Below are 25,290 nucleotides of genomic sequence, written 5' to 3'. Positions count from 1 at the left end.
CTTTCATGTAAAAAGAGCCATCTTCTGCAGATATAAACACTATGATAGTCCTAGCCCTGTTGTGTTTGCTTGTCTTTCTTTCAGTAAGACATATAATTTTTTTTTAAGTTAAAACAAATATGAGTGATGATCCAACTCCATCTGTAGAGTTCAGTCCACTTGACTCTTCTGGTATTGCTTCCAATTAGGAGAGATAAAGAGATTTTGCAACAAAATAAAGGTTTGACAGGCAATTATCTTTTATACCACTTTTCATTACGGTGCTTTGGAGCACAGTCTAACTGTTGGCTCTATTTAAACTTTAAAATTCTCGTATTCGTGCATTTGGAAAAATATTTTTTCTATTTTGAAATAAACCTTATCCTTGGCTTTGCTGAAGGTTAAATGCATTTTCATCGGTACTGCGCAAACCAGATACATGTATGTAAATTATCTCACTTGTATTATTTTGTTACAACTAAAATATTATGTAATAGTTTAACCTTTAAACATATTTTAGTCCTAACATATTTGCTTCTATTGGTGTAGTAAATTCCTACAATAGTACTCCTAATACTTGTTTTCATTGAAACAATACCCTAGGACACTTATATTTTGCTAGTATTTAGTTTCGTGAGTAGCATACAGAGTAAAATTTCACTGCAACTTAACTTCGCAGATCTGATGAGTGCGAAAATATAGTGATGTGAAAATAAATGCAGTGAAACAAGCATAATTAGATTCTTCAGGTTTGGTTCACCGATAAGAAAATTTTTTTCAATTTGGGACTAATTTGTAATTGTGAACCGCAGGTAGAATTGTGTGGCCGAGATCGATAATGCAATTTGATTGCTTGCTGCCATTTGTTTCTTGAACTATCAATGAACAAAGCTATTTGATTACGGGTTTTCGCTCGTTCGTTGTGATAGTTTAGTTTTGCTCAAGAAATTTTTGCGAGAGGATGACTCTACGAAAACACGAAAGTTAGATGAGGCGAATACATAAGTGCCCCAGGGTATGTGGGCAAATCTTGTTCTAACTGTTATTAATTATGTTCGTGCCATTGTACTCGCTGCCAATAGCTGACTATGCTACTTTTTTAGCTTTTGAATATATTTGATAAGGGAAAGGATTAGTAAGGCTGTTTGTTACATGCATATTGTTACTCTATCAACATATGCTACGAACCAGCAACCTTCTTATAGGAACATGATTTACAGGAAAGTTTCATGTGTAGTAACTCAATGAAAAAGATTCATTATTGATGGAGTCACTCAGGCTAAAAGCAGTGCAAAGAATTTTCTCAGGCTATACAGCAGCATAATGAAAAACCCTAAGTTGTACAGCGTAGAGGCCAAGTTTAATTTATATGTATATATACATGTAATTATATATATACCAAAATCCTTTTTGCAATGACAAGTTCATTGCAAGAAAGACTCATCGATACTCTGATGTATACACGTGCACTTATATATGTACATGTACATATATAAATGCACACAAACGAACACTGGTACATGTATGTATATATATATACATACATGTACCAGTGTTCATTTGTGTGTATACACGTACCAGTGTGTATGTACCAGTGGTACATACATATAAAACCCTCCTTGATAAGAGAGCCGTCATGAGTTCGAATCTATCATATCGCTGAAAATCAAGATATAAAGATCTATAGCCGGATTTCCGATGAACGAACACACGGACTTTGAGAAATATATATATAGATATAAGATATATATATATATATATATATCTATTTGGTACATGTATGTACCAGTGGTACATACATGTACCAAATAGATATATATATATATATATATCTTATATCTATATATATATTTCTCAAAGTCCGTGTGTTCGTTCATCGGAAATCCGGCTATAGATCTTTATATCTTGATTTTCAGCGATATGATAGATTCGAACTCATGACGGCTCTCTTATCAAGGAGGGTTTTATCCGGATGCTCTACCACTGAGCTATTACACCATAGCAGTCAGATGCGTTTTCAGCATATATACATGCGTATACGTATGTATGTATACGCGCATGCGTATACAGCATGCGAGTGCTAATTATTTTACCTTTAGGTTTTTACCAAAGATTTTGAGATTTTTTTGCCTCGGAGTTTGAACATAAATTCGGTTCTCGACTAAACGAGCATGCGCAGTGCAACTAGCAAAGCTCCGGAAACGCTTAGAAATGAATAAGCATTTTACGCTTGGTAAATTCTTTACAAAACGGGAGAAACCATGTGGGACGACGCCTCCTCTACCGAAGAAATTTGATAGGGAGTTAACCCTTTCAGTCAAGTTACTTTCGAGTTGTTACAGTCTAGTTGTTTTGGAGGATGAGTCTCCTTTAAAGATGTTCTATTATTTATTAATCTGTTAAATACATGTGTTCTCAGAAGTTACACATTGTCTAATACCTCCAAAGAAAATAACCTGTTCTAAACAAAATCATTCCCTCATGATATAAAGTTTGAAAGTTACAGTTTGACAAAGTTTGAAAGCTTTTACAGTGATTTTTATTTTCTCTCCTAATTTATTTCAACTACAGAAAACACTTTTCTCATGATATGTAGCTTGAAAGTTAGAATGGTAAATGTTGTTATCTGTTAAATACAAATCTATGTTCTGTCCAAAAACTTTTAATTACCCAGGCAACGCCGGGTGGTACAGCTAGTATATTTATATATATATATATATATATATATATATATATATACATGTACAGTCAAACATGGATAACTCGAACTTCATGGGACCGAGCGAAAGTGTTCGAGTTATCAGAGCATTCAAGTTATCAGAGCACTGTCACAAGTCCATGTATTTATTTATTAGTAGATACATGCACATATACAAACTATAATAGAAATCAAAAGCATAAATGGCTTGTTTCAAATTAAATGCTTCTAATGTAAAGTTTAAAACTTTTTTATCAAAAAGTATAGGAGATTTTTCAATCACTTGAGATTGTTTTGTTGTTTGAGGTGATGATATTGCCAGGATGTTTTTTAGATTAAAATTGGCAAAACTTGATCGTTGTTGAAATGCTCAGAAGAAAATACATCTTTTTCTTTTGAACGTTTTAATCAAGATTAATTTTGCCGATTTTTCTTGAAGTTTATGCTAAGGTCACCTCACTTTTCCATGCTTCCGAAAGGCGATTGCTAAGCGGATGTTTGGTAAAAATCAAAAGTTCACCAAACCTTTAGAAAAGTCGTTGACAAAAATATTTTGCTGACGGCGGTAATAACGACGCCTATGATTTACGAAAAGTTGAGGTTTACCTCTATGACTTGGAATAAGGTGATTTTCTAAAGCGATGACAACCGTCTCGGTAGCCGTTGGGCAAAAAACTGTTCAAGTTAACAGAGTTGAGGTCGAGTTATCTAAAGCAATTTATCATTACGTGTGAACGGACCAAAGAAACCTTTCGAGTTAGCCATGTGTCCGAGCTATCTGTGGGCGAGTTATCCATGTTTGACTATATAATTTATGTATATATCTTTGTTTGTCTGTTTTGGGTCTACTGTGTGTCCAGTTATTGCGATTAAAATCTAGAAATAAAAACTTTGCATCACACTGGATTTGAACTCAGAACCTCAATGTTTGCAGGCAGGCGTGTTGAACCATTAAGCTAAGCTGTCTCATCAAACATAAGTATCATATCTATTGTTATCTAAAATCTATTGGTTTGGCATTGTTTTCCCTCGTTGTATCAGCTCGGCATGTCGGAGTTGTGAAACAACTTTTACTTCTAGCCACGATTGCGGGTTACAAGCTAAGTATGTACTTTTCATTATTAATTATTATTGTCTTTGACTTTTCTTCCTTTTGAAAGTTTTTAAAAAGCCTTTAAAAAATGTTTTTTTAATTCATTACACAATTTCAATTAGTTGTATAAATATCAAATCACTTTTCATTGTACCGAATCATTGTATTAGGACAGGCTTGATTTAGCCATCACTTGCTTGTTATTTGATATTAAAACACCTTCACAGTTGTATTATTCTGTCACTAAGTTTATTTGAACTGCCTAAAATACTTTTCTAGTAACATGAAAATCAAAAGTTAAAATGGTAATTGTTGTATAGTTTGAATAAAAATAAATTTTCTGTGCATAAACTTTTTTATGACTCGAGCAACACAGGGTATTCAGCAAGTCACAAATAAAACAATGTCTGTAAGAATTACTCATCATTACCAACTGAGATTTAGCCACAACAATGTTAAGATGACAGATTAAAAGACAATTGCGCACTGTCGTCAATTGTTTGTCATCTTATTTAAAGATATTTGGAGCTAGTGAATATGATTCGTATGAAATTCATTGCAGAACCAAAAAAGTCGAAAGACAACAAAAAGTCATTACAAAAAAGATCTTAGAGCAATTTTTGCAATTGATATTTTTGAAATGATCTTTTCGAGCTAATGATTCTTCCAAATCACTTTTCATTTAGCTACTGTAAAGCTACCATTTCCCTATCTGAAGTTCATGATCAATAATTGATCTCTCACAGTCCTTGTTTCATTGTAAACTTAATGGTGACGCTCATAAGTTCAGAGGGCTTATCGTTGTCTGTTTAAAATGCATTGGTTGATTCTGTTAAAGACGTCCATAGTTTACAGGTTGAAAAAGTTTCTGTACAGAATTATAAAAAGACGATGAGAAATAGCATTGACCTTATAAGTTAATTGTTTGGTAAACTATCAGTCTGTATAATAGACCTTGTCAATTACAAGCAAGTGTTTGAGTACTCGGTGACTCACTGTTGTTATCAACTCACATATACTTCTGACACTGTTATCTTGGAGTTGTGTTGATCGCTTCAACCTTTTGCATTTCCTTCTTCTTGCTTTTTGATCAAGCACCATAGGAAAAGTGAATAATGACAGAGGAGATAAATCAGGCTCCGAGCAGTGAGTCATTGCTTCTGGTTTTGCAGCAGCACCATTAAAGAGAAACCATTTTACTCAATATAATTGATACTATCCTTCACAAGGCTGTGAGCCATATTTTAGGGTCTGTTAAACTCTAGACTACCAATAACTACTGGTTGTTGTTGTAGTCATAAAGTTACAGATCTTGACTGATGATAGGGAAAGTCCCAATTCTAATAAAAAAATTTATCATCACTTTTTGACACGTTGACAAACAGTTGGCGAGTTGCCCTCTCAACACTCAGATGCCTTCTTACCGCTGTTAGCAATGATAGATCAGTAGGTCAATTATACCAGTCATAATGTGATATGTGTAATGTGCTAGCATGCAGTGCCTATCTTGATGTGTTTCTCCTACCGTTCACTACAATGTTAGAAGAAATACGTTATAGGTTGTATACACTTCGTATGCACTTGTTCAACAAGCTGTTGTTAGGTTTAAGAAACTTCAATGAGCTCTAACACACCATCACCAAGAGTTTAATTTAAACTTATACAACTATACAATTTTTCTACAGTTTGCATAGCTGCTATGCATTTCCAAAATATTTGGTGTTGTCTTGGTTTAGCTACTGCAGGTGGTGCAGACCTTTTTTGACTAGCGCTGTCCAAGCCAGTATGGCATTAGTTGTTGCACTCCTTAAAGACTTCATAGTCATTATATAAGCAAGGTTCTTGTCTAGGGACCAAAAAAATGTGAGCAGTCAATCGGAGTCAAAGTTGGTCACCAAGCAGCTGTGTGTGCATGTTTTCTTGCGCATGCACACGAAATAGCACAAAAATGCAATGTTCAGGTTGAATATTTTCATCATAATGTATTTCATAGTAAGCAGAGCTTAAAGTATAAAGCGGAGTATAGAGCAATCATATGATTCCGGGCATCATGTGAGATGAGTACCATTAACCCGTAGTCTGTCAATGGAGAAACTCTGATAGTTCAACCTTTCACTCATGTCAAAGGATGAACTAGTTATGTCATCATTCCATAGCTATGCCAATAAATGGCTGGCAGGTACTAGCAAGTGTGTGCTCTAGCCAGCAGCCTGCTCTGAAGCTTATGATCCCAGACTGGCTTCACTGGTCTGCGCTTCAATGCTTTTTAACAGCTTCAGAAGTTACATGTATGTCTCAGTGCTGGCAGCCTTTGTAAGTATCATTTTTACTAGCATAATCTTTTCCCATCACGATAGACCGACAGGTCTCATTATAAGGCAGCAAATATTATACATTGCATAAAATATTAGCGAAATCCATTGATTATCTGATATAGTTCAAAGTCAGTCTTGTCTACATGCCCATTCTTACGCTGATTCTTACCCCAATTCTTACGCTGCCAAATAAAATTAGATGAAAGCACAGCAGCGCAGATACAGAAATAGTGTCTTTATTACACTTTTTAAGGAGTTTACTCCACCTGATTTGCTTTAACTAGAGAGGCTGATCCCCGCTATTCGTCTGATAACATTTATGTTGTAAAGAAACATTAGAGTATCTATATATGAGTCCTTTTTGCAATGATCTTGGTATTGCAGAAAGAATGTTGACTCTAGATTAAGTTTCATAACAACTTTATCCACTTTCTCTAAATACTATGAGGTAAGATGGCAAGCGACTGACAGGAGTGCAATATTGTCTCTTAACGTGTTATATTTACGAGCGAGTAACTGAACTCTAGTTGGTGCTTGGGTAGAATTCTCATTAACCTTGTCTTATTTGTGGTCAAGTATTGCTAGTCATCTGTAGTCTAACATTTTTATCTCCTCCTGTAGAACGCCTCCTAAAATTTACTACTATGCCATATATTTTGGATAATTTGTTAAATACCAACCAGGTTTCTATCTGCTGTTAAACATGCTGCCTCTGAATAATATAATAATACATAATAATATACTCTTTTCAAAAATATCTGACTCATGCTTTGCAAAGGTTAGGTTAATTCTATTTGATGTTGTATAGCCTGAGAAATTGTTGTACTCCTTTTAGCCTAAGTACCTCATCTTTATTGGTTCTCTTTTACTAAGTTAGTAGGTAAAGAAGGGGGATGAAACTTCCCTGTAAATCATATTTGCTGTCAAAAGGTTGCTGGTTCATGGCATGTGTTCTTGGAGTAACAATATGCGTGTAACAAACAGTCTTACTAATCCTTTTCGTTTTCAAATATATTCAGAAGCTAAAAGAGTAGCATAGGCAGCTATAGGCACCGAGTAAAATAATACGAACATAATCAATAATACATGTAGATTAACAGGTTTAGCTTAAATGTTTACTCCAGTCATACCCAGTGTTGAAAGAAATATTTTAGAGCTTTCCCACATCAAAAGAAGCAAAAAAGAACCAAATATGCAAAACCTACCCAATTCTATCTCTAGAAAATTAAACTATTATATTATATTTCAGTTCTAGTAGTATACTATAAGCAAGACACAGGTATCGGGTTTGCATAGCACAGAAAAAAAAGTTGTTTATTCGTTCAGTGTAACCTGGAGTGAGATACACATTTATGTCTAAGTAAAGCGTACATGTTTTCAAATGCAATACCAACTTTCCTCCGTTACATTCAGAGTTTAAAGTCTGCTAATCGCTAGCCTGTGTTCTATAGCAATGACACGAGCAGCAAAATGAAGACAGTGAATCTGGTCGAATATTTGTTCGAGCTCACACCATTCGTACCTTTGCGCTTTTTGTCGTGAGAGGCAACATCAGGAGGGTCAAGTGTACTGGACTCTACAGGTAGAGTTTTCATCATAACTCTTCTTTCTAAATTAACGTTTTTAAAGAATTATTGGATTCATTGATAGAAAGTCAAACCAACCTAACAGGTCTGATATGATTATAATGCTAATATTAGAGACAAATTATTATAAATATTACAATGTTATAGAGTCTATAATATGGACTAATGTTATAAACATACACAACAAGGCTACTACCATCATAGTAATTATATTTATATTCTATAGGATGGTGAAGAGAAGAAATCCTACTTCAGATACATAGAAACTAGACATAGTTAAATACAGCACAGCTTACACTTGACTCTGTTCAGTAGCTCAGCATCGTCTACTAGTTATTCAGTAAAGAGCAGGCAATAAACACACTGAGGGGACTTTCCCTAGCAGAGCAGTGAAACTCCTGTGATATATGGTGCAGTAATGCACAATACTGCTTGTATATTTACATGTACATGTATTTAGTACAATACTTCCACAAACAAGTTAGGCAGTAGATGTGTTGACTCAGTCTTATACAAGGGAAATAGCAAAAAATGATTTTGATTCAGTAAATGAAAGTAGAGATCTATTTTAGAAAAACAAGAATGTAATGGATTAGTTTTTAATGATCGTATTTTTTAGAAGCTGTCCGTAGTTTGCCATAGCGAAGAGAAGAAACCAGTATGGAAATATTGGTCACCTCTGCTAATAATATGGCAACAAAAATGGTTGTCTGATAACAATAACAAATGTAACATAGGTAAATGCTGGAAGAATTTGCTAATTATAGTATATTATAGCGTGATAATTAACAAGCATCCCAGATTGGAATGATGCCGCTGACAATTTGTAAACGTGCCATAATAATTGTGTAGCATGAATAGATAGCAGCAGAAATGAAATGTTACTACAGATAAATAGAAACTAGACATGGTTAAATACAGCCCAGCTTACACTTGACTCTGTTCTGTAGCTCAGCATCGTCTACTAGTTATTCAGTAAAGGACAGAGAATAAACACACTGAGGGGACTTCCCCTAGCAGTGCAATGAAACTCCTGTGATATCTGGTGCAGTGATGCACAATACTGCCTGTATATTTACATGTACATGTATTTAGTACAATACTTCCACAAACAAGTTAGGCAGTAGATATGTTGAATCAGTCTTATGCAAAGGAAATAGCAAAGAAATGATTTTGAAATCATAGTAATAATTATGAGTGTACACATCGACTTTAGACAAATAAGAATTGAATGAATTGAAATTCATAAACAGCATTTTTTAGAAGTCAACCATCGTTTTTCATAAAGAGGTGTAACCAAATGAGTCACCAAATGAGACTGACTACACTAGGTAATTGTTAATTGTATGAAAATCAAACTGAAGCTATCAAACTGGCCGATTAATCTTGCCCTTGTTTTTAAAGTAAATAATACAAAATTGGGACTTTCTGACTAATATTGGCTACAATAGCCAAGCTTATGGGTATCATTCAAATAACTCCTCATTATTTTTAAGTAAATATATTGTTCACAAGTTTATCATTTTTGGTTACACCTAAATAAGTAGATATGAGAACTGCTGGAATTTTGAGAGCAGATAATTACCTAGTTTTTATTCCTAATGATTGTATCCGATTGGCTCCAGCACCAGAAATAATCATATCATTTTGTAACCATGCCTTAACTTGGTCACTAATGTGCTATATAGAGGTCTTAAAAAGGTTATAAGGCTTTCCATTTAGGAATGCATCATGACAGCAGCTAATGTTTAGTTATGTCCAGAGGGATCTTTAAAATCTTAGACAATAATTTTGCAGACACGTAGAGTCATCTACAAAAATACTTTTACAACAGGGGTATGCAGTTTCCAGTTAAACCTGCTACAACTGTCAACAATGTTTGAAGCAATGTTTGAAGTATACGACTGATGAAATTTGTAGCAGACAAATGACTAAAAGGTGAATGTGTGTAATATTTAGCAGTGAGGTTTTCAAATAATTTTAAACAATTAACTCAACACATTAAGTTTACTTACTCTTATTTCTTTACCCTTAAATTTTGCCTCAATAATAACTCATTTACAAATCAAACATATATAAACATTGCTTCATTTTAACAATTGGCTGTTACATAATCATGTGCATTAGTCAATTTCAAGAGTAAATAAATGTTCAGCTATGTCAACTAATTTTAACTTGCAATCAGCAATAAAGTTTCTTGAGAGACATGATAGTAAAATTTACAGTTACCAACTTGTTGGTATAAAACATACCCTTATATTAACCCTGCCAGAGTGCTAAAGGGTTGGATCGATAACTCTCTGGTTAACAACCATAATCCAATAAATAAACCTGACATGAGTTAAAAAGCAAACAATATAGTATCCGGTATTTTCTCTACTCAAAAACTGAAAACGTACAAATTAATTTTTAAAATGAAGTACTCTTCGAAATATTTATTTTATTTTGTTTAGGCTATGGTTTTTTTGCTAATCTACTGTGCGGTGAACTTTAATGTAATAAAACCACCTTTTAAATAATATTCTATATTTTGCAGTTGAAACTTATTATGTTTATCTAACATATTTTACAAAAAAGAAACCTACTAGATTGTTTGAGCTCTGTAAGAGTGTCATCAACTTGTTGTAGTTTTTCAATCAGCTCTCCCAACATTTTTCTTTGCTCTGTGAGGTTCTCCTTTTGCATCTGTATTTGTGATTCTTGTTCCATGATCCTCTTGTCCTGAGCCTCAATAACACTTCGGAGCGAGTTGATCGTGTTGTTCTGTTGATCAATTAGTTTTCCTTGTCTTTCCAGGTGATTGTGTTCTTCCTGAAGCATTTCTTTTTGGTGTTTGACAGTTTCTATTTGTTCATGAAATTCATCGATTTGTATTTTCTTAAAGGATACATGCATCACAAAAGATACAGTCAGCACGAACAGCCAAATATACAAGATGGCTCCACAAGTTTTAAAGCGCTTAATCATACTCTTTGTATTATTCATATTATATTGCGGTAAAGAACAAAACAATTGATGGTAGCCTCAGGAAGCGAGAAGATAATATGATGCAAATGCAAGCGCTCCAGTAGATGTTTGCATTATTAATTGTCTAAGTTTGCGGGCTAAGAATGATAACGGGTGGGCAATGATGTTCAACATAAACAAGTAAACAAACTATGGCTAAGGTACATGGGGATAATTATGATAGGTAGCTTCAAGTGATTGGAATCCCAGATATGGAAAGCTTTGGAATTTTCCATCCAGCTGCGCACATGTAATTATAAAATAGATGCAATCACGCACTCATCCAGCTGTTGGCAAAAGATAAACCAATCAGACTTCTGAAGGGCTGTCACTACTCATGAATGTTAAATTTTTTAACTGATGCAGTTGAGCTTGCGTGTTGAACTAGCTGCAACACAATTGTTACGGCACGTTTACAAATTGTCAGCGGCATCAACTCAATCTGGAATGCTTGTTAATTATCATGCTATAATATACTATAATTAGCAAATTCTTTCAGCATTTACCTATGTTACATTTGTTAGTGTTATCAGACAACCATTTTTGTTACCATATTACCAGCAGAGGTAACCAATATTTCCATACTGGTTTCTTCTCTACGCTTTGGCAAACTACGGACAGCTTCTAAAAAATACGATCATTAAAAACTAATCCATTACATTCTTGTTTTTCTAAAATAGATCTCTACTTTCATTTACTGAATCAAAATCATTTTTTGCTATTTCCTTTGCATAAGACCGATTCAACACATCTACTGCCTAACTTGTTTATGAAAGTATTGTACTAAATACATGTACATGTAAATATACAGGCAGTATTGTGCATCACTGCACCAGCTATCACAGGAGTTTCACTGCACAGCTAGGGGGAGTCCCCTCAGGGTGTTTATTCCCTGCCCTTTACTGAATGACTAGTAGATGATGCTGAGCTACAGAACAGTCAAGTGTAAGCTGTGCTGTATTTAGCCATGTCTAGTTTCTATGTATCTGTAGTAACATTTCTTCACCTTCATGTAAAAAGATCCATCTTCAGCAGATACAAACACTATGATGGTACTAGCCCTGTTGCTTTTGCATGCCTTTCCTTCAATAAGACAAATAGTTCTTTAAAAAGTTAATACAAATATGAGTTATGATTCAACTCCATCCGTAGAGTTCAATCCACTTGACTCTTCCGGTATTGCTTCCAATTAGGAGAGATAAAGAAGTACGAATTTTGCAATTCAAAATAAAGGTTTGACAGGCAATTATCTTTTATACTACTTTTCATGTCGGTGCTTTGGAGCACAGTCTAACTGTTGGCTCTATTTAAATTTTAAATTTTTTGCTGAAAATTGTGTTTATGCATTTGGATAAATGTTTTTTTATTTTGAAACCAACGTTATGTTTGGCTTTGCTGAAGATTAAATGCATTTTCTTTTTATTGTACAAACCAGATACACGTATATATATTATCTCACTTGTATTATTTTAAAGTGGTTAAAATATTATGCAATAGTTTAAAGCTTCATACCTTTTAGTCTTAACATATTTCCTTCTATTGTTATAATAAATTCTGACAATAACTCTCCCAATACTTTTTTTCGACTGAAACAATATGTGGGCTGATCTTATTCTAATTGTTACTGTTTATGTTAGTATTATTATACTGGTTGCCTATTGCTGACTATTTTACTTTTGTATTTTCTAAATATACTTGATAAAAAAAGATTAGTAAGGCTGCTTTAAAAATTACGTTGTCGATTATCGAGACACTCCATTAACTAGTAACCATGCGAGAGTGAAGATGTTTAATTGTGAAATTGCATGTTCAGCAACTCAGTGAAAATGGTCTTTACTGACCGAGTAATTTAGCCATACATTTCCAAAATATTTGTCTTTGTCCTTATTCAGCTACAGGCAGCGCAGGTCTTGTTTGATCAGCGCTGTCCAAGCCATTATGGCAATAGTTTTTCTACTCTTCATAAAGGATATAGATATTTTATAAGCAAGGGTGTGTGTGTTTGTGTATGCGTGTGTGCGGGCCTGTGTGCGTGTGTGCGCGTGTGTGTGTGTGTGCATGTGTATGTACGTGTGCATGTGTGTGTGTGTGTGTGCGTGTGCATGTGTGTGTGTGCATGTGTGTGTGTGCGTATGCATGTGCGTGTGTGCGTGCTTGTGTGCGTGCGTGTGCGTCTGTGTGTGCGTGCGCGCGTGTGTGTGCCCGTGTGTGGTGCTTCTGTGGCGCGTGTGTGTGTGTGGGGTGTGTGTGCATGTGTGTGTGCACATTTGTGTGCGTGTGTGTGTGCGCGTGCATGTGTGGATATTTGCATGCGTGCACGCGTGTGCGTATGTTTGTGTGTGTGTATACATGTGTGCATGATTGTGTGTACAGGCGTAGTGCATGATGTTTAGAGTGTGCGGGTTTATTAGTTTGCTTAAATGTTATGTGTTTCTAATTTTTCTGTCCAGTACATCCAAACTTTGCTCAAAGATGTGCCATGCCTTCGGCCAGACATCTCCAATATTTAGTTTCAAAACTTCATCTGGTTCCTGGGAACCAGTCTCCTAAACACCTACCGGCTGGCTATTGTTAGTGCAAGAAATCACAGACAACACCGGTCTCATTGCTAGTGTATATCGTAGTTTAGGCCATAGTAAAATAGTATGAAATAATAATGATATTATAATAATAATGAGATAATAAGATAGTATAGCCTATATGTATTTGGTTAACAAGAAACACTACTATTTACTAGAAAAGTTTAGTGAATGATAGTAAGTGACTTGCTCCTTCCTCTAGCAGTTTGAAAAGGAAGGAAACAAAGTCACTCAACTTATTTATGGACTTACACTATTAATAGTCTAATTTTTCTCTTTTGCACAATTACTGTTCAAAGAATCACATGGATTAGAGTTTATATGTGTATATGTATATTTATATATATTTAGCGTAGTCAATTATATATTAATAACTTGAACAAGTCAATAATTATGTATTATATTGTTCAAAGACATTGTGTACAACAGCAGATACAAACAGGGTTGGCATTTAACAAAGTATCCAAAATATGAGGCATGGTAGTAAATTTTAGGAGGTGGCAGGCTGCAGGAGGAGATAAGTAGATTAGAGTTGATTAGCACAGACTATAGATTATTTGGAATTCTTGAGTTCAGCATACAAAAGATTTAACAGCAAATAAGACTTCAATAAAGTTAATGTTGTATTCTCACTGTAATATTCTTTATTCCAGTACTGATTTTACAATGAATTGGTAAGAGACATCCCAAGTATAAATATGTATAGATAGCTGTTAGCAAAAGTATTATTCTGGAATTATACATTAAGCAAGTAAAAGTAATCTGTAATTATTCCATAAATAACCAGCTATGTATAATGACATAGCCAATATCATTTGCCATGTAATGCACTGGCTATCCATTGTAATGTCCAAAAACCTCCCTGCTAGCTTGAAGTTGTAGGGGTGTCTTCAGCGATTAGCTTGTCTCTTTGAGCGTCTGGGAATGTCCCTGTTGTATTCATTGTCATCAAGTAATCTTGGATTTCGTTTTTCGGCTTTGGTACTGTAGCTGCGGGCAATGGTTGCGATTGTGGAAGACTGCTTGGTTGGTATTTCGGCAGGTGGTTCAGCATCTTCTGGTGAAGCATGTCTAGGACACAGCTGTTCCAGATGTCTCTTCCAGGTTGGTCCTCTGGGTAGTACTCTAACATTGACTGTTCTGCTGCCAAATACTTTAATAACAACAGCTTCCACCCATTTAGGCTGTTTATTTTTTTGGGACAAAAGTACAAAGCATAGCATGATGTTCCAACTGTGTAATAATGAACTGTTTTAGTTGATTGTTTGTCCTACATCTGTTTGCTTTGAGCTAAGTGCTTAATTTTCTGCGCTTGAGACTGTTTGATTAATCCATCAACTGAGATTCCAAGCTTTCGAATACGATTTCTTCCTAGAAGGTTGAGACTTGGTATTTTGCTTATGACATAATGTAATTGCTTCCCATGTTGACGTGAATTCAGCTTTGTTTTGACGAGACAGACTCCTAGTATGTTGATCTTGTGTTTTTTGCGGACTCATAATGAACTTCTGAGGCTTTGAGTGTAGGGCTCCCCATTGTCCTCCAGTTGTCCAAAGATATGAAGTTGTCTCCTGCTCTAGTGTCCACTTCCAAGGTCATTGTGTGACCTTGTAATTCAAGGTTGACATGTAGCTGTATTTATATGTTGCATAGATTTGTGGTTAGATTTTCCACATCGGTAGCATTTCTGTTGATCTGCAGATGGTGACAGTTTTGAAGTTCTTCTTTCTTTGGAGTTTAATCTGACCAATCAGTTAATTGCTTGTAAATGACTTTTGATTGATTGGTTAGAAATATCTGTGGACTTCGGTTTTCAGCAATAGAATCAGCTCCTATGAATGTCCTGAAGCGCAGTAAATAGTCTGTCCACAGCTCTGTATTTGGGTCAAAAGCAGTAAAATTAGGAGTAGCGCCTCCTGCTTTTATTTCGGTCTTCTGCGTTAACAGTTCGATCAGCCGTCTATTTTCTTTTTTCTGCTGCTCCAGCTGCTCTCTTTGCCTCTCCAACTGCTCTTCCTGCTGCTGTCTCTGCTGTTCCATCTGCTCTTTCTGCTGCTCCATTTGTTCTCTTTGAAGAGCCATATGTTGAGTCAGGAGTTGAATCAGTTGCTCAGTTTGAGTAGACATTGTAGGGAAAATCTAGAGTAGAGTTGAAGTGTAGAATGTCCAGCTGAAGAGTGTCCTTGTCACCAATTATATCCTTGGTCGCCAATAATATGTTGTGTTCTCACTGCAATGTTCTTTATTCCAGTACTGAGTTTACAATGAATTGGTAAGAGACATCCCAAGTAAATATATGTATAGATAGCTGTTAGCAAAAGTATTATCCTGGAATTATACATTAAGCAAGTAAAAGTAATCTGTAATTATTCCATAAATAACCAGCTATGTATAATGACATAGCCAATATCATTTGCCATGTAATGCACTGGCTATCCATTGTAATGTCCCAACAGTTAATGAGAATTTTACCCTAGCACCAACTAGAGTTCAGTTACTCGCTGCTAAGATAATACATTGAGAGACAATGTCGCACTCTATTCAGTTGGGTGTCATCTTATCTCATAGTATTTAGAGAAAGTAAATAAGAGTGTTATGAACCATAACGTTAAACGAAAAATCTTTTTGCAATGACAAGTTGATTGTAAGATGCCTACATATATGTAAGTAGCGATCATTATGATAAACGCATGTGTGCACACAACTCACGAAAATTATTCATCAACACCGTTGCAAACCCTTGTACCGAAATACCATCAACAAATTTAACCATTCTTTAATGGAGTCGTTTATGTATAATAACAATACAAAACACATATGAACCTATTTGAATATGTTACCAAGTCTTTGAAATTTGTAGACAAATCTTAAACCTTAACCATCTGATCGGATAATACATAAATAGACAAATTAATTTGGCCTAAAATCACTATTAAAAACTGACAAGCTTTTTTAATCAAAATTAAGACCGGCCAACGAAACGCTGATAAAGCCGTGCAACCGAGAGTAGAACCATTAAGTCGTGCGCATTTCATGAGAACAACGTGCACATTTCACCAGTCTATGGCATTGTCCAATTGTCGAAGGTTTCTAATATCTTTCCGTTTTTAATATTTTGCAAAAATAATTAATTATAACAATAATTATTCGAATTTAAAAATTATTATAAAAGTTAATTATAAGAATAATGATTCAAATTTAATTATCCAAAGGTTTCTGTAATAAATGTACACCGTTTGAGGCGTAGACCGATTTGCAGGTGCAAAATTGTGGTACACAGTTTATCAGCCTATGTTTTTTTGTACAATTACCGAAGGTTTCATTAAATTATTTAGAATGTTAGCCAAAATTCTTGACATCTTATGTACAAGCTAGGGCCGAACTACAATGCCCCTTTATGACGAAAAAAAATTTTTTTTTGTTCCAGTTTGCAGAAAACTTCAAACATGTGAATGCTGATGCTCGCTTTCTGTTACAGATCGCCATCAAAACCATTCTACATTCAACACAACAAACTTTCAAACTGTGTATATTACACAGCAGCTTGCCATTTTACTTCTACGGTAATATTGCATTTCTCCTAATGCAGGGGAGAGATATAAACATATAATCTTTTCCTTTCATTATTGTTGTTTGTTGTACATAATAACACCCAGTACATTACAGCTACCATTGCAGCTACCATTGCAGTTCTCCTTTTGCACTGCAGTGCCATTTGACTGCTAATATTGCCTTTCTCAACCAGAATTACCCTTTCTTTTTTCCATTATCACTTTGGTCGTGGGCTGTATGACAGGAAAATTTCTAGCAGTCATAGCGATAGATCATGAGTAGCAGTAGCAGTATCATGAGTATGTGCATGTACATGAAAGTTACTTTGAGCTATATATTTCCCAAAGTATGTCTGTCGTATGTGTGTAGGTTTTCCGGCTATAGCTATTATGAGAACAGCTGAGCTGGACAACAATGCAGACTCAAAGTCATGGCTTACCGTCGTTGGAAGCCTAACCTTATTAACTTGCTTAGTGAAATTTTCCATTGGCAATATGCCAAGCTACTAGCTTGAAAGGTACAGTTGTTTGACAAAGTTTTGAAACCTTCACAGTTGTTTTTATTTTTCTCTTAATTTATTTCAACGACACAAAACACTTCTCTCATGATATGTAGCTTGAAAGTTAGAATGGCAAATGTTGTTATATGTTAAATACAAATCAATTTTCTGTCCAAAGACTCTTCTATTACACGGGCAACACCGGGTTGCACAGCTAGATGAGCTATATAGCATAAACAATGGATATTCCAAATCCTTGGCCCTTCTAATAGCCTACCTTGAAAACATGAAATGGTGAACAATGCTTATATTTGTGGTTTCGTAATGAGAGCTATTGGTTTACCATAATTGGAATAAGTTATACAAAGAAAGACCTACATGCAATGATTGCAAGCGTTGAAACACGTTCCGATGCTGTTAAAAAGCATTGAAGCGTAGACTAGTGAGGAGGCCAGTCTAGAATCATAAGTTTCAGAGCAGGCTGCTGGCTAGAGCGCTCAAGTGCTAGTACCTGTCAGCCATTTATTGGCATAGCTATGGAATGATGACATATCTAGTTAGTAAAATTGAGGACTATCAGAGCTTCTCCATTGACAGACTACCGGCTAATGGTTCTAATCTCACATGATATTCCAGAATCATACGACTGTTGTATTTTCTCTCGGCTCTAGTTACTGTCAATTTCATCAGGGTGTAAATATCTAAATTGATCCGTGAGTTCATGTATCATTTCTAACCGCTGCCAAAAAGTTGAAGCAATCAACAGAAATCCAGAACATAGCAATGTCAGAAGTATATATGAATTGATAAGGGCTACCAGAGTGAGTCACCGAGTACTCAAACACTGGCTTGTTATTGACAAGGTCTATATACAGACTGATAGTTTACCAAACGATTAACTTATAAAGACGATGCTATTTCTCATCATCTTTTTATAATTCTATATGGTAACTTCAGCCAGCATGCAAACTAAGCATAACTTTAACAGAATTATCCTATACATTTCAACAAATGCCAATATGCTTAGCCTACGGCAGTATATCAGTGTTGGCATCTAGTGTATAATAAACATAGGCCAGAGGTCAATTATTACTCATCACCTTTAGATAGAGAAATGGCTGCTTTACAGTAGCTAAATGAGTTGCAACTAGCTGAAATCAGTGTTTCGAAAAGACGATTTTGAAAATATCAATTGCAAACTCAGCTCTAAAATCCTTTTTGCAATGAGCTTTTTGCTATATTTTAATTCTTTTGGCTGCATTAAATTTCCTAATACATATGTCTTTATTCATTTGCTTTAAATATCGTAAAGTCCGGTTCCCATATCGCCTGCGAGACTTCGGCGGTAATCTCGCACAGTAAAACATTTGTGGCGCTAGGCTCAGTGGCTTATTTCACATAAAACGGCATTGCTGATTATTGCATAAAAATGGCCGCTCGCTATGCTGTTTAAAAAGTGCTGACCTTCACCTGTACAGTACATTTCAAGAAAGTTTGCCTGCGGCTCCTTGCAAAAGTTGAACAGCGCTGAACTCGTGCGTTGACCGCCGGCAACTACCAGCTGTATTCGGCGTGTAGGTTCCCATTTCACCGCCAATAGCCCTGCGATCTTGCAATCCATGCTTGCGGCGCATATGGAAACCTGGCTTAAGATAAGACTATCCCATGGATCATTTTAAATTCCAAACAGGGTATTTTCTGCTATTATACCTGCTGTCTCTGAACAATATAATAGTACTAGCCGATTTCTTGGCGTTGCGCAGGTATTAAAAAAGCGTATAAACAGTGGCAGGCAGTGTAGTTGCAACTGGCTAATTTGACTAAGTTAGTATCAGTATTGCTAAACTTACTAGTGAGAACCGTGAGAGCAAGCTTTAGTGATGTTGTGCATAACACAAAATCACTATGGGTATTGTAACACAGAAAATGATTAATATCACCCAATGAATTCATTGCATCTTGATTAGCCTAATAGATTAGCTTGCCGATTTATGAACAGGATGATTCCAGATCAATTCTTCTGCGATACGGATTTCTCATTGCTAGATTTAATCGCTATATCTGGACAGATGGAATGACAGACAGACTGGACAGATGGAATGACAGATAGCAAATGACAAACTTTGAGATTTGTATATATATAAATTCAAGAATATTTTCATCGCAAAAATATCTGGCATACACATTGTAAATGTTAGATTTATTTTATAAGATGTTATATAGTGTGAGAAAAGCCTTATGCTGCTTTTAGCTCAAGTTTCTAATCTTTATTGATTCTCTCTCACTAAGTTTTTACGTGAAGAAGGGGGATGAAACTTCACAGTAAATAATATTTCCTGGCACAAGGTTGCCGGTTCATGGCCTGCCTTGATAAAGCAGCAATGTATATCTAAAAACAGCTTTACTAATCCTTTTTATTTTTAAATATAATCAGAAGCTCAAAGAATGGCATAGTCAGCAATAGGCAGAAAGTATAATAATACTAATATATCAATAACAGTTAAATCAAAATCAGCCTACATATTGATTCATTCAAACAATAGTATTGGGAGAACTATTTTTTCAAGCTTATCACATCGATATAGTCAAATACTTTAGGACTAAAAATTTTATGTATACAGCTTTAAATATTACATAATACTTCAGCCATAGTAAGATATTATAAGCGAGGTAATGTACAGATATATGATTTGCACAAAACAGAGTAAAATGTCTTTATTCCGTCAGCAAAACCTGGAGTGAAATAAAGGTTTAAGAACAAAACAAAATTTTTTCAAGCATATTCACAACGTTCTTCCACGACATTCAAACGTTAAAGCTTGCAAGTTGCTAGCCTGCCTTCCATAGCAACGACACGAGAAGTGGTATGAAGAGAGCAAAGCCTGTCAAACTTTTATTTGGAGCTGCATCATTCGTACTTCCATGTTTCTCGTCATTAGAAGCAATACCAGGGGGGTCACGTGAACTAGGCTCTATAGATAGAAATGAACAACTCTCACAGCTGTATTAACTTTTTAGAGAACTATTTGTCTTATGGAAGGAAAGACAAGCAAACTTAATAGTGCTGTATCATCATAGTATTTCTAGCAGTTGAAAATGACTGTTTCTATGAGATGGTGAAGAAAGGAAATGCTACCCCAGATACATAAAAACTAGTTGATTAACTAGGATTAACTAGTTAAATACAGAGCTGCTTACACTTGACTCTGTTCAGTAGTTCAGCAAGGTCTACTAGCTAATCAGTAAAGGGCAGGGAATAATCACGCTGAGGGGACTTCCCTAACAGTGCAGGCAGGTTTGAGCAATGTAATGAGATTGGCATCAGAAATGTTAAATCAGCCTTATGTTGAATTATATGCACAAACAACAAAAAAAGGTGATTTTGATATCATAGTGATACCGTGAGAGTAAACTTGTAATTTAGCAACGCAAGAGCTGAATGAATTGGTTTTTAAAGACTTATAAGGATGGAATTTTTAGAAGCCACTCATAGTTTTCTATAGAAAAGAGATTTAACCAGCTGTGTCACTCTAGAAGACACTTCGCTTAGGTAATCTCTCATTATAATCATAATCTAAATAGTCGAAAACTATTTAAAATATACAAAAAAGTGACTTACTAGCAACTAATAGACTAACCCATTGTGTTCATAACGTCAATCTGTTGTTCGAGATCCTCAACTGTAGAGCTCAAATCATCAAGTCTTCTTTTCATGCTTGCCTGACGGGCTGTGCACCGAGTATCAGATGCATTTAAAGCAGCAAGTAAGGATACTCGAGTATCACTGATGTCAAACCGGAGCTCCTCTTCGAGTTGTTTAAAACTGTCTTGGGTTTCTATTCTGTAATTCTCAAAGCCCAATTCTAAGACTGTCATGTTATGTTGAGTTTCCTCAAGTTCCTTTATTGTTTCCTGCAGTGTCCAGTTGTGTTGATTGTGGCGAACTGTTAAGTTTAACACAGATATATTTAGCTTTTCTTGACCGATTCTGAGATTCGCGAGACCGCTGTCAGTCTGTTGCTGTTGCACAATCAGCTCCCCCAACATCTCTCTTTGCTCTGTGATATTCCCTTTTTGCATCTGTATTTGTGATTCTTGCTCCATGATCCTCTTGTTCTGAGCCTCAATAACACTTCGGAGTGAATTGATTGTGTTGTTCTGTTGATCAAATAGTTTTCTTTGTTTTTCCAGGTAAAGGCGTTCTTCCTGAAGCATTCCTTTTTGGTTTTTGACAGTTTTTATTTGCACTTGAAAGTCATCGATTTGTCTTTCCTTAAAGGATACATACATCACAAAAGATACAGTCAGCGCAAACAGCCAAATAAACAAGATGGCTCCACAAACTTTAAGGCGCGTACTCGTACCCTTTGTATAACTCATATTGTAGTAAAGAACAGACCGTTGATGTTAGCGCCAGGAAGCGAAATGATAATATGATGCAAATGCAAGCACTCCCAGTAGATGTTTGCATTAGTAATTGTTTAAGTATGCATTCTAAGAATGATAACGGGTGGGCAATGATGTTCAACATAAACAAGTAGACAAACTAAGGCTAGGGTACATGTGGATAATTATGATAGGTAGCTGCAAGTGATTGGAATCCCAGATATGGAAAGTTTTGGAATTTTCCACCCAACTGCGCACATGTAATTATAACATAGATACAATGACGCCATCATCAGCTGTTGGCAGAAGATAAGCCAATTGGACTTCTGAAGGTTTGTCCCTACTCATACATGTTGAATTTTCAAATTGCAAAGATGATGCAACTTTTTACTAAAGCAGTCAAACATGCCATTTTAAATTAGCTGCAACAAAGCTTTTAAGTTAAATTTATAAGCGTTGAACAATATACTTGTCAACAACGAAGTTGTCTTAGGATTTAAAGTAACATTGGCTAACTCACTTCTATAAAAACTAGTAGGCTTGTCAGTTCCATGCACTGTGAGAGATCGTCATGAGTTATCGGTATCTTCATAACTATCTCTGTAAAAAAGGTGACTGGGTGGTGTGATGGCAGTGTGCTTGCTTCTGAATCTGAAACCCGTGTTCAACTCACATGTGAAATTTTTTCCTAGCATTCTCAGCGTGGCTTCAGGCGGCCAGATGAATACGGCTCTTATTATAGCAAAGATGGATCTTTCGTTAGTTGTTGATTGTTTGCTAACATGATGTGCTTTCCATTAGCTCAAGTTTCTCCAATATATTTGACCTTTTGTCAAAGAAGTAAGTCAGTAACACTGGTATAACAGGTATAACACTGGTATAACAGGTATATCACTGGTATAACAGGTATAACACTGGTATAACACTGGTATAACAGGTAAACACTTGTATAACAAGTATAACACTGGTATAACAGGTATAACACTGGTATAACAGGTATAACACTGGTATAACAGGTATAACAGGTATAACACTGGTATAACACTGGTATAACAGGTATAACACTGGTATAACAGGTATAACACTGGTATAACAGGTATAACACTGGTATAACAGGTATAACACTGGTATAACAGGCATAACACTGGTATAACAGGTATAACACTGGTATAACACTGGTATAACACTGGTATAACAGGTATAACAGGTATAACACTGGTATAACAGGTATAACACTAGTATAACGCTGTTATAACAAAATTAAACTAAGAAAGAAAAATCTTTAGTTAAACTTTCTTTATTTTGAGCCAGTAGCTATCATGGAACTACAGACAAGTATACTTGTTAGTTTTAGTGTTGCTAGACAGTAGATAAAGCACTGGCTCAATCAGGGCCTTATTGTCCAAAGGAAAAGTGGTCAGGGGACTGTCAGTTAGTAGTTGCCGAATACCGACTTGGTCGTGTGGGAAGGGTCTGGGAGGAGAGCAGAAGCGCCCTCCCAGAGAAGGGGGGTTCGGGGGCCCTCCTCCGAGAAAATTTTGAGAATTAAGAGCAAAATTAGAGCATTTTAAAGTGTATCTTGTATTATTTAAAGGTTGATTTGCGACAAAATTCACATTACAGTTATTTGGTATCAAAAGATTCACCATGTCTTACTCACTTGTGTTGTAGGTTCCAAATACGTATGTGGAAAAGTGATTACAAGCTCTTAAAAGCTCAAAAACGAAAAGCCGCCGTAGATTGGAATCTCTTTAGTTCTCTGACGTAGTCATGAAATTTGGTTATTGTCTTGTCACATGATGTTCTCACGTGAATTGAAAGGCCAATAAAATTCTCAATATAAAACTTACCGTAGCACTAGTTTATGACAAACACTTCGGGTTTTACCGAAGATCCCGTATCAAATATAGATGCTAGCTACTTTACAGTTTTGTTTCGGTTTAGTCTAATCGGCAAATCGTAATCTGATCATGTGACCCAATACTTCGCAAATAATTTCTGCAGCACTTTTCGATTATCACAAGTGACCAACAGGCTCGTCATGATTATCAGACAATGGTATGTACTCCTTCAAGCTAAGGATAAAAAATTAAACAAATTTTTACAGTAAGTTATAAGATATCACTGCTGAAAGTGACAGCATTACAATGACGATAAAACAAACTCATAAGAACAATAAAACCATGTCTATAGACATGGTTTTATTGAATGCGTGAAGTATATTTAAGAAAATATTTCGACGAATAAGGTTGCATGAAAGTGTAAACAGAAACCATCTACCACAACTACGTCACATTTGAGCCGTTTTGGAAATAGAATCCAAACTACGGCGGTCTCGTGCGGCTGAAATTAACTGTTCGTTTTTGAGCTTTTAAAAGCTTGTAATCACATTTCCACATATTTTGCACCTACAACACAACAGAGTAAGACATGGTGAATCTTTTCATATTAAATAACTGTAATGTAAATTTTGTTGCAAGTCAACTTTTAAGGTTGATATCCAGGTCCTCCCAAGTTGAGTCATTTCAAGTCTTGCAAAGAGAGCTAGCTACAGAATTATATGGTTTTGAGTTGTAACCATATATATGTATATTTACATTTATATTATTAAATACACATACATGTACATGTGTACATAGAAAATTAATTGCTATAGCTTGACACTTGTCTTTTAAAATTTAAATTTAAGAGTACCTGTTTCAGTTACATAAATAAGTTTAAATAATATATTACATGCACCAGGGAAAGACAACAAATAAATTACTTGGCCTGCTTAAAACTTACTATGTTTAAATTATGGCCACCTAGGAATACAATGAGCAACAAACTTGGCCTGCAAACATAAATATACATGTACATGTGTACATAGAAGATTGATCGTTGTAGCTTGACGCTTGTCTTTTAAAAAGCTCTTCTTCTGTCAATTTGTCCATGGCAGAAATATTTTACAACTGATTCTGTATCTATTTCATCATCTTTATATATGTGTAAAATTAGATGATTATTTAGACAGCCTGCCCCATGGTGTTCCTCATCAATCTTTGGATTCGCTTCAATGCAAAAAAGTATCTCTCGCCTACTGCATTGGTGGCAGGCAAAACCAATACGTACTAGGTTAGTGAGCCTCTCCATTTCATCACCAGTTGCTAGAGCGAAACGTTGCGCTAGAGCGCTAGGTAATTACAGTAGTTGTTGGAAATTCCAAGTGAAGGAGCTTAGACCTAAATTCTTACTAATTAGCCATCGGAGATCACTAAAAGGTTGGGGCTTTTCAGCTGCCCAGCTGCTTCAGGGAATACGGGCCCGTGAATGTTAGTGTCACGTAATGACTTTCACGATGTTCGCTATGCCGATTTCGCAATTTCCGAGATTTTGACAGAAGAAAAGTGCTCCGGATGGTTCCGGAGTCTCCTGATAGGACAATACAGTACTGGGCTCAATAATTATATGGCTGATTTTTTTTTCTCACAGTAAGACGATTTGACTAAGATTGATTTGATCTGTTAAGATCAAATCTGAGTTGAAATGATCAAATCAAAATGCCAAATTACAAGATCAAAGTGAAGTCAAAATAGATCAAGTGAAATCCTAAATCCA

At 35.5% G+C, this 25,290-nt stretch overlaps 1 protein-coding gene across 2 annotated transcripts; it reads right to left on the bottom strand.

Annotated features, from left to right (window-relative positions):
- Window positions 1-19,701: 19,701 nt before the first annotated feature.
- Window positions 19,702-21,718, bottom strand: LOC137406320 (paramyosin-like). 2 transcript variants are annotated; one of them, XM_068092882.1, is made up of 2 exons: window positions 20,927-21,718; window positions 19,702-20,279 (listed from the first exon to the last, which is right to left on the bottom strand). In XM_068092882.1, the coding sequence occupies exon 1, from the start codon at window positions 21,685-21,687 to the stop codon at window positions 20,941-20,943; it is 747 nt and encodes a 248-aa protein (XP_067948983.1). In that variant the 5' UTR covers window positions 21,688-21,718; the 3' UTR covers window positions 19,702-20,279; window positions 20,927-20,940. The 2 variants fall into 2 exon arrangements, with proteins under 2 accessions (XP_067948983.1, XP_067948981.1); XM_068092880.1 differs by having other exon boundaries at window positions 20,946-21,718.
- Window positions 21,719-25,290: the final 3,572 nt, after the last annotated feature.

The sequence above is a fragment of the Watersipora subatra genome, chromosome 10 (assembly GCF_963576615.1).
Source record: "Watersipora subatra chromosome 10, tzWatSuba1.1, whole genome shotgun sequence".
NCBI lineage: Eukaryota > Metazoa > Bryozoa > Gymnolaemata > Cheilostomatida > Watersiporidae > Watersipora > Watersipora subatra.
The sequence above is the reverse complement of the archived record's forward strand: the minus strand, read 5'-3'. Positions and strand labels throughout refer to the sequence as shown.

Bases quoted from the DNA above. Each gene is read 5' to 3' on its own strand.
- LOC137406320 (XM_068092880.1), bottom strand. From the start codon at position 21,687: ATGAGTTATACAAAGGGTACGAGTACGCGCCTTAAAGTTTGTGGAGCC. The intron at 20,280-20,945 runs GTTAGTCTATTA...TTCTATCTATAG, and splicing joins TGACGTTATGAACACAATGG to AGCCTAGTTCACGTGACCCC.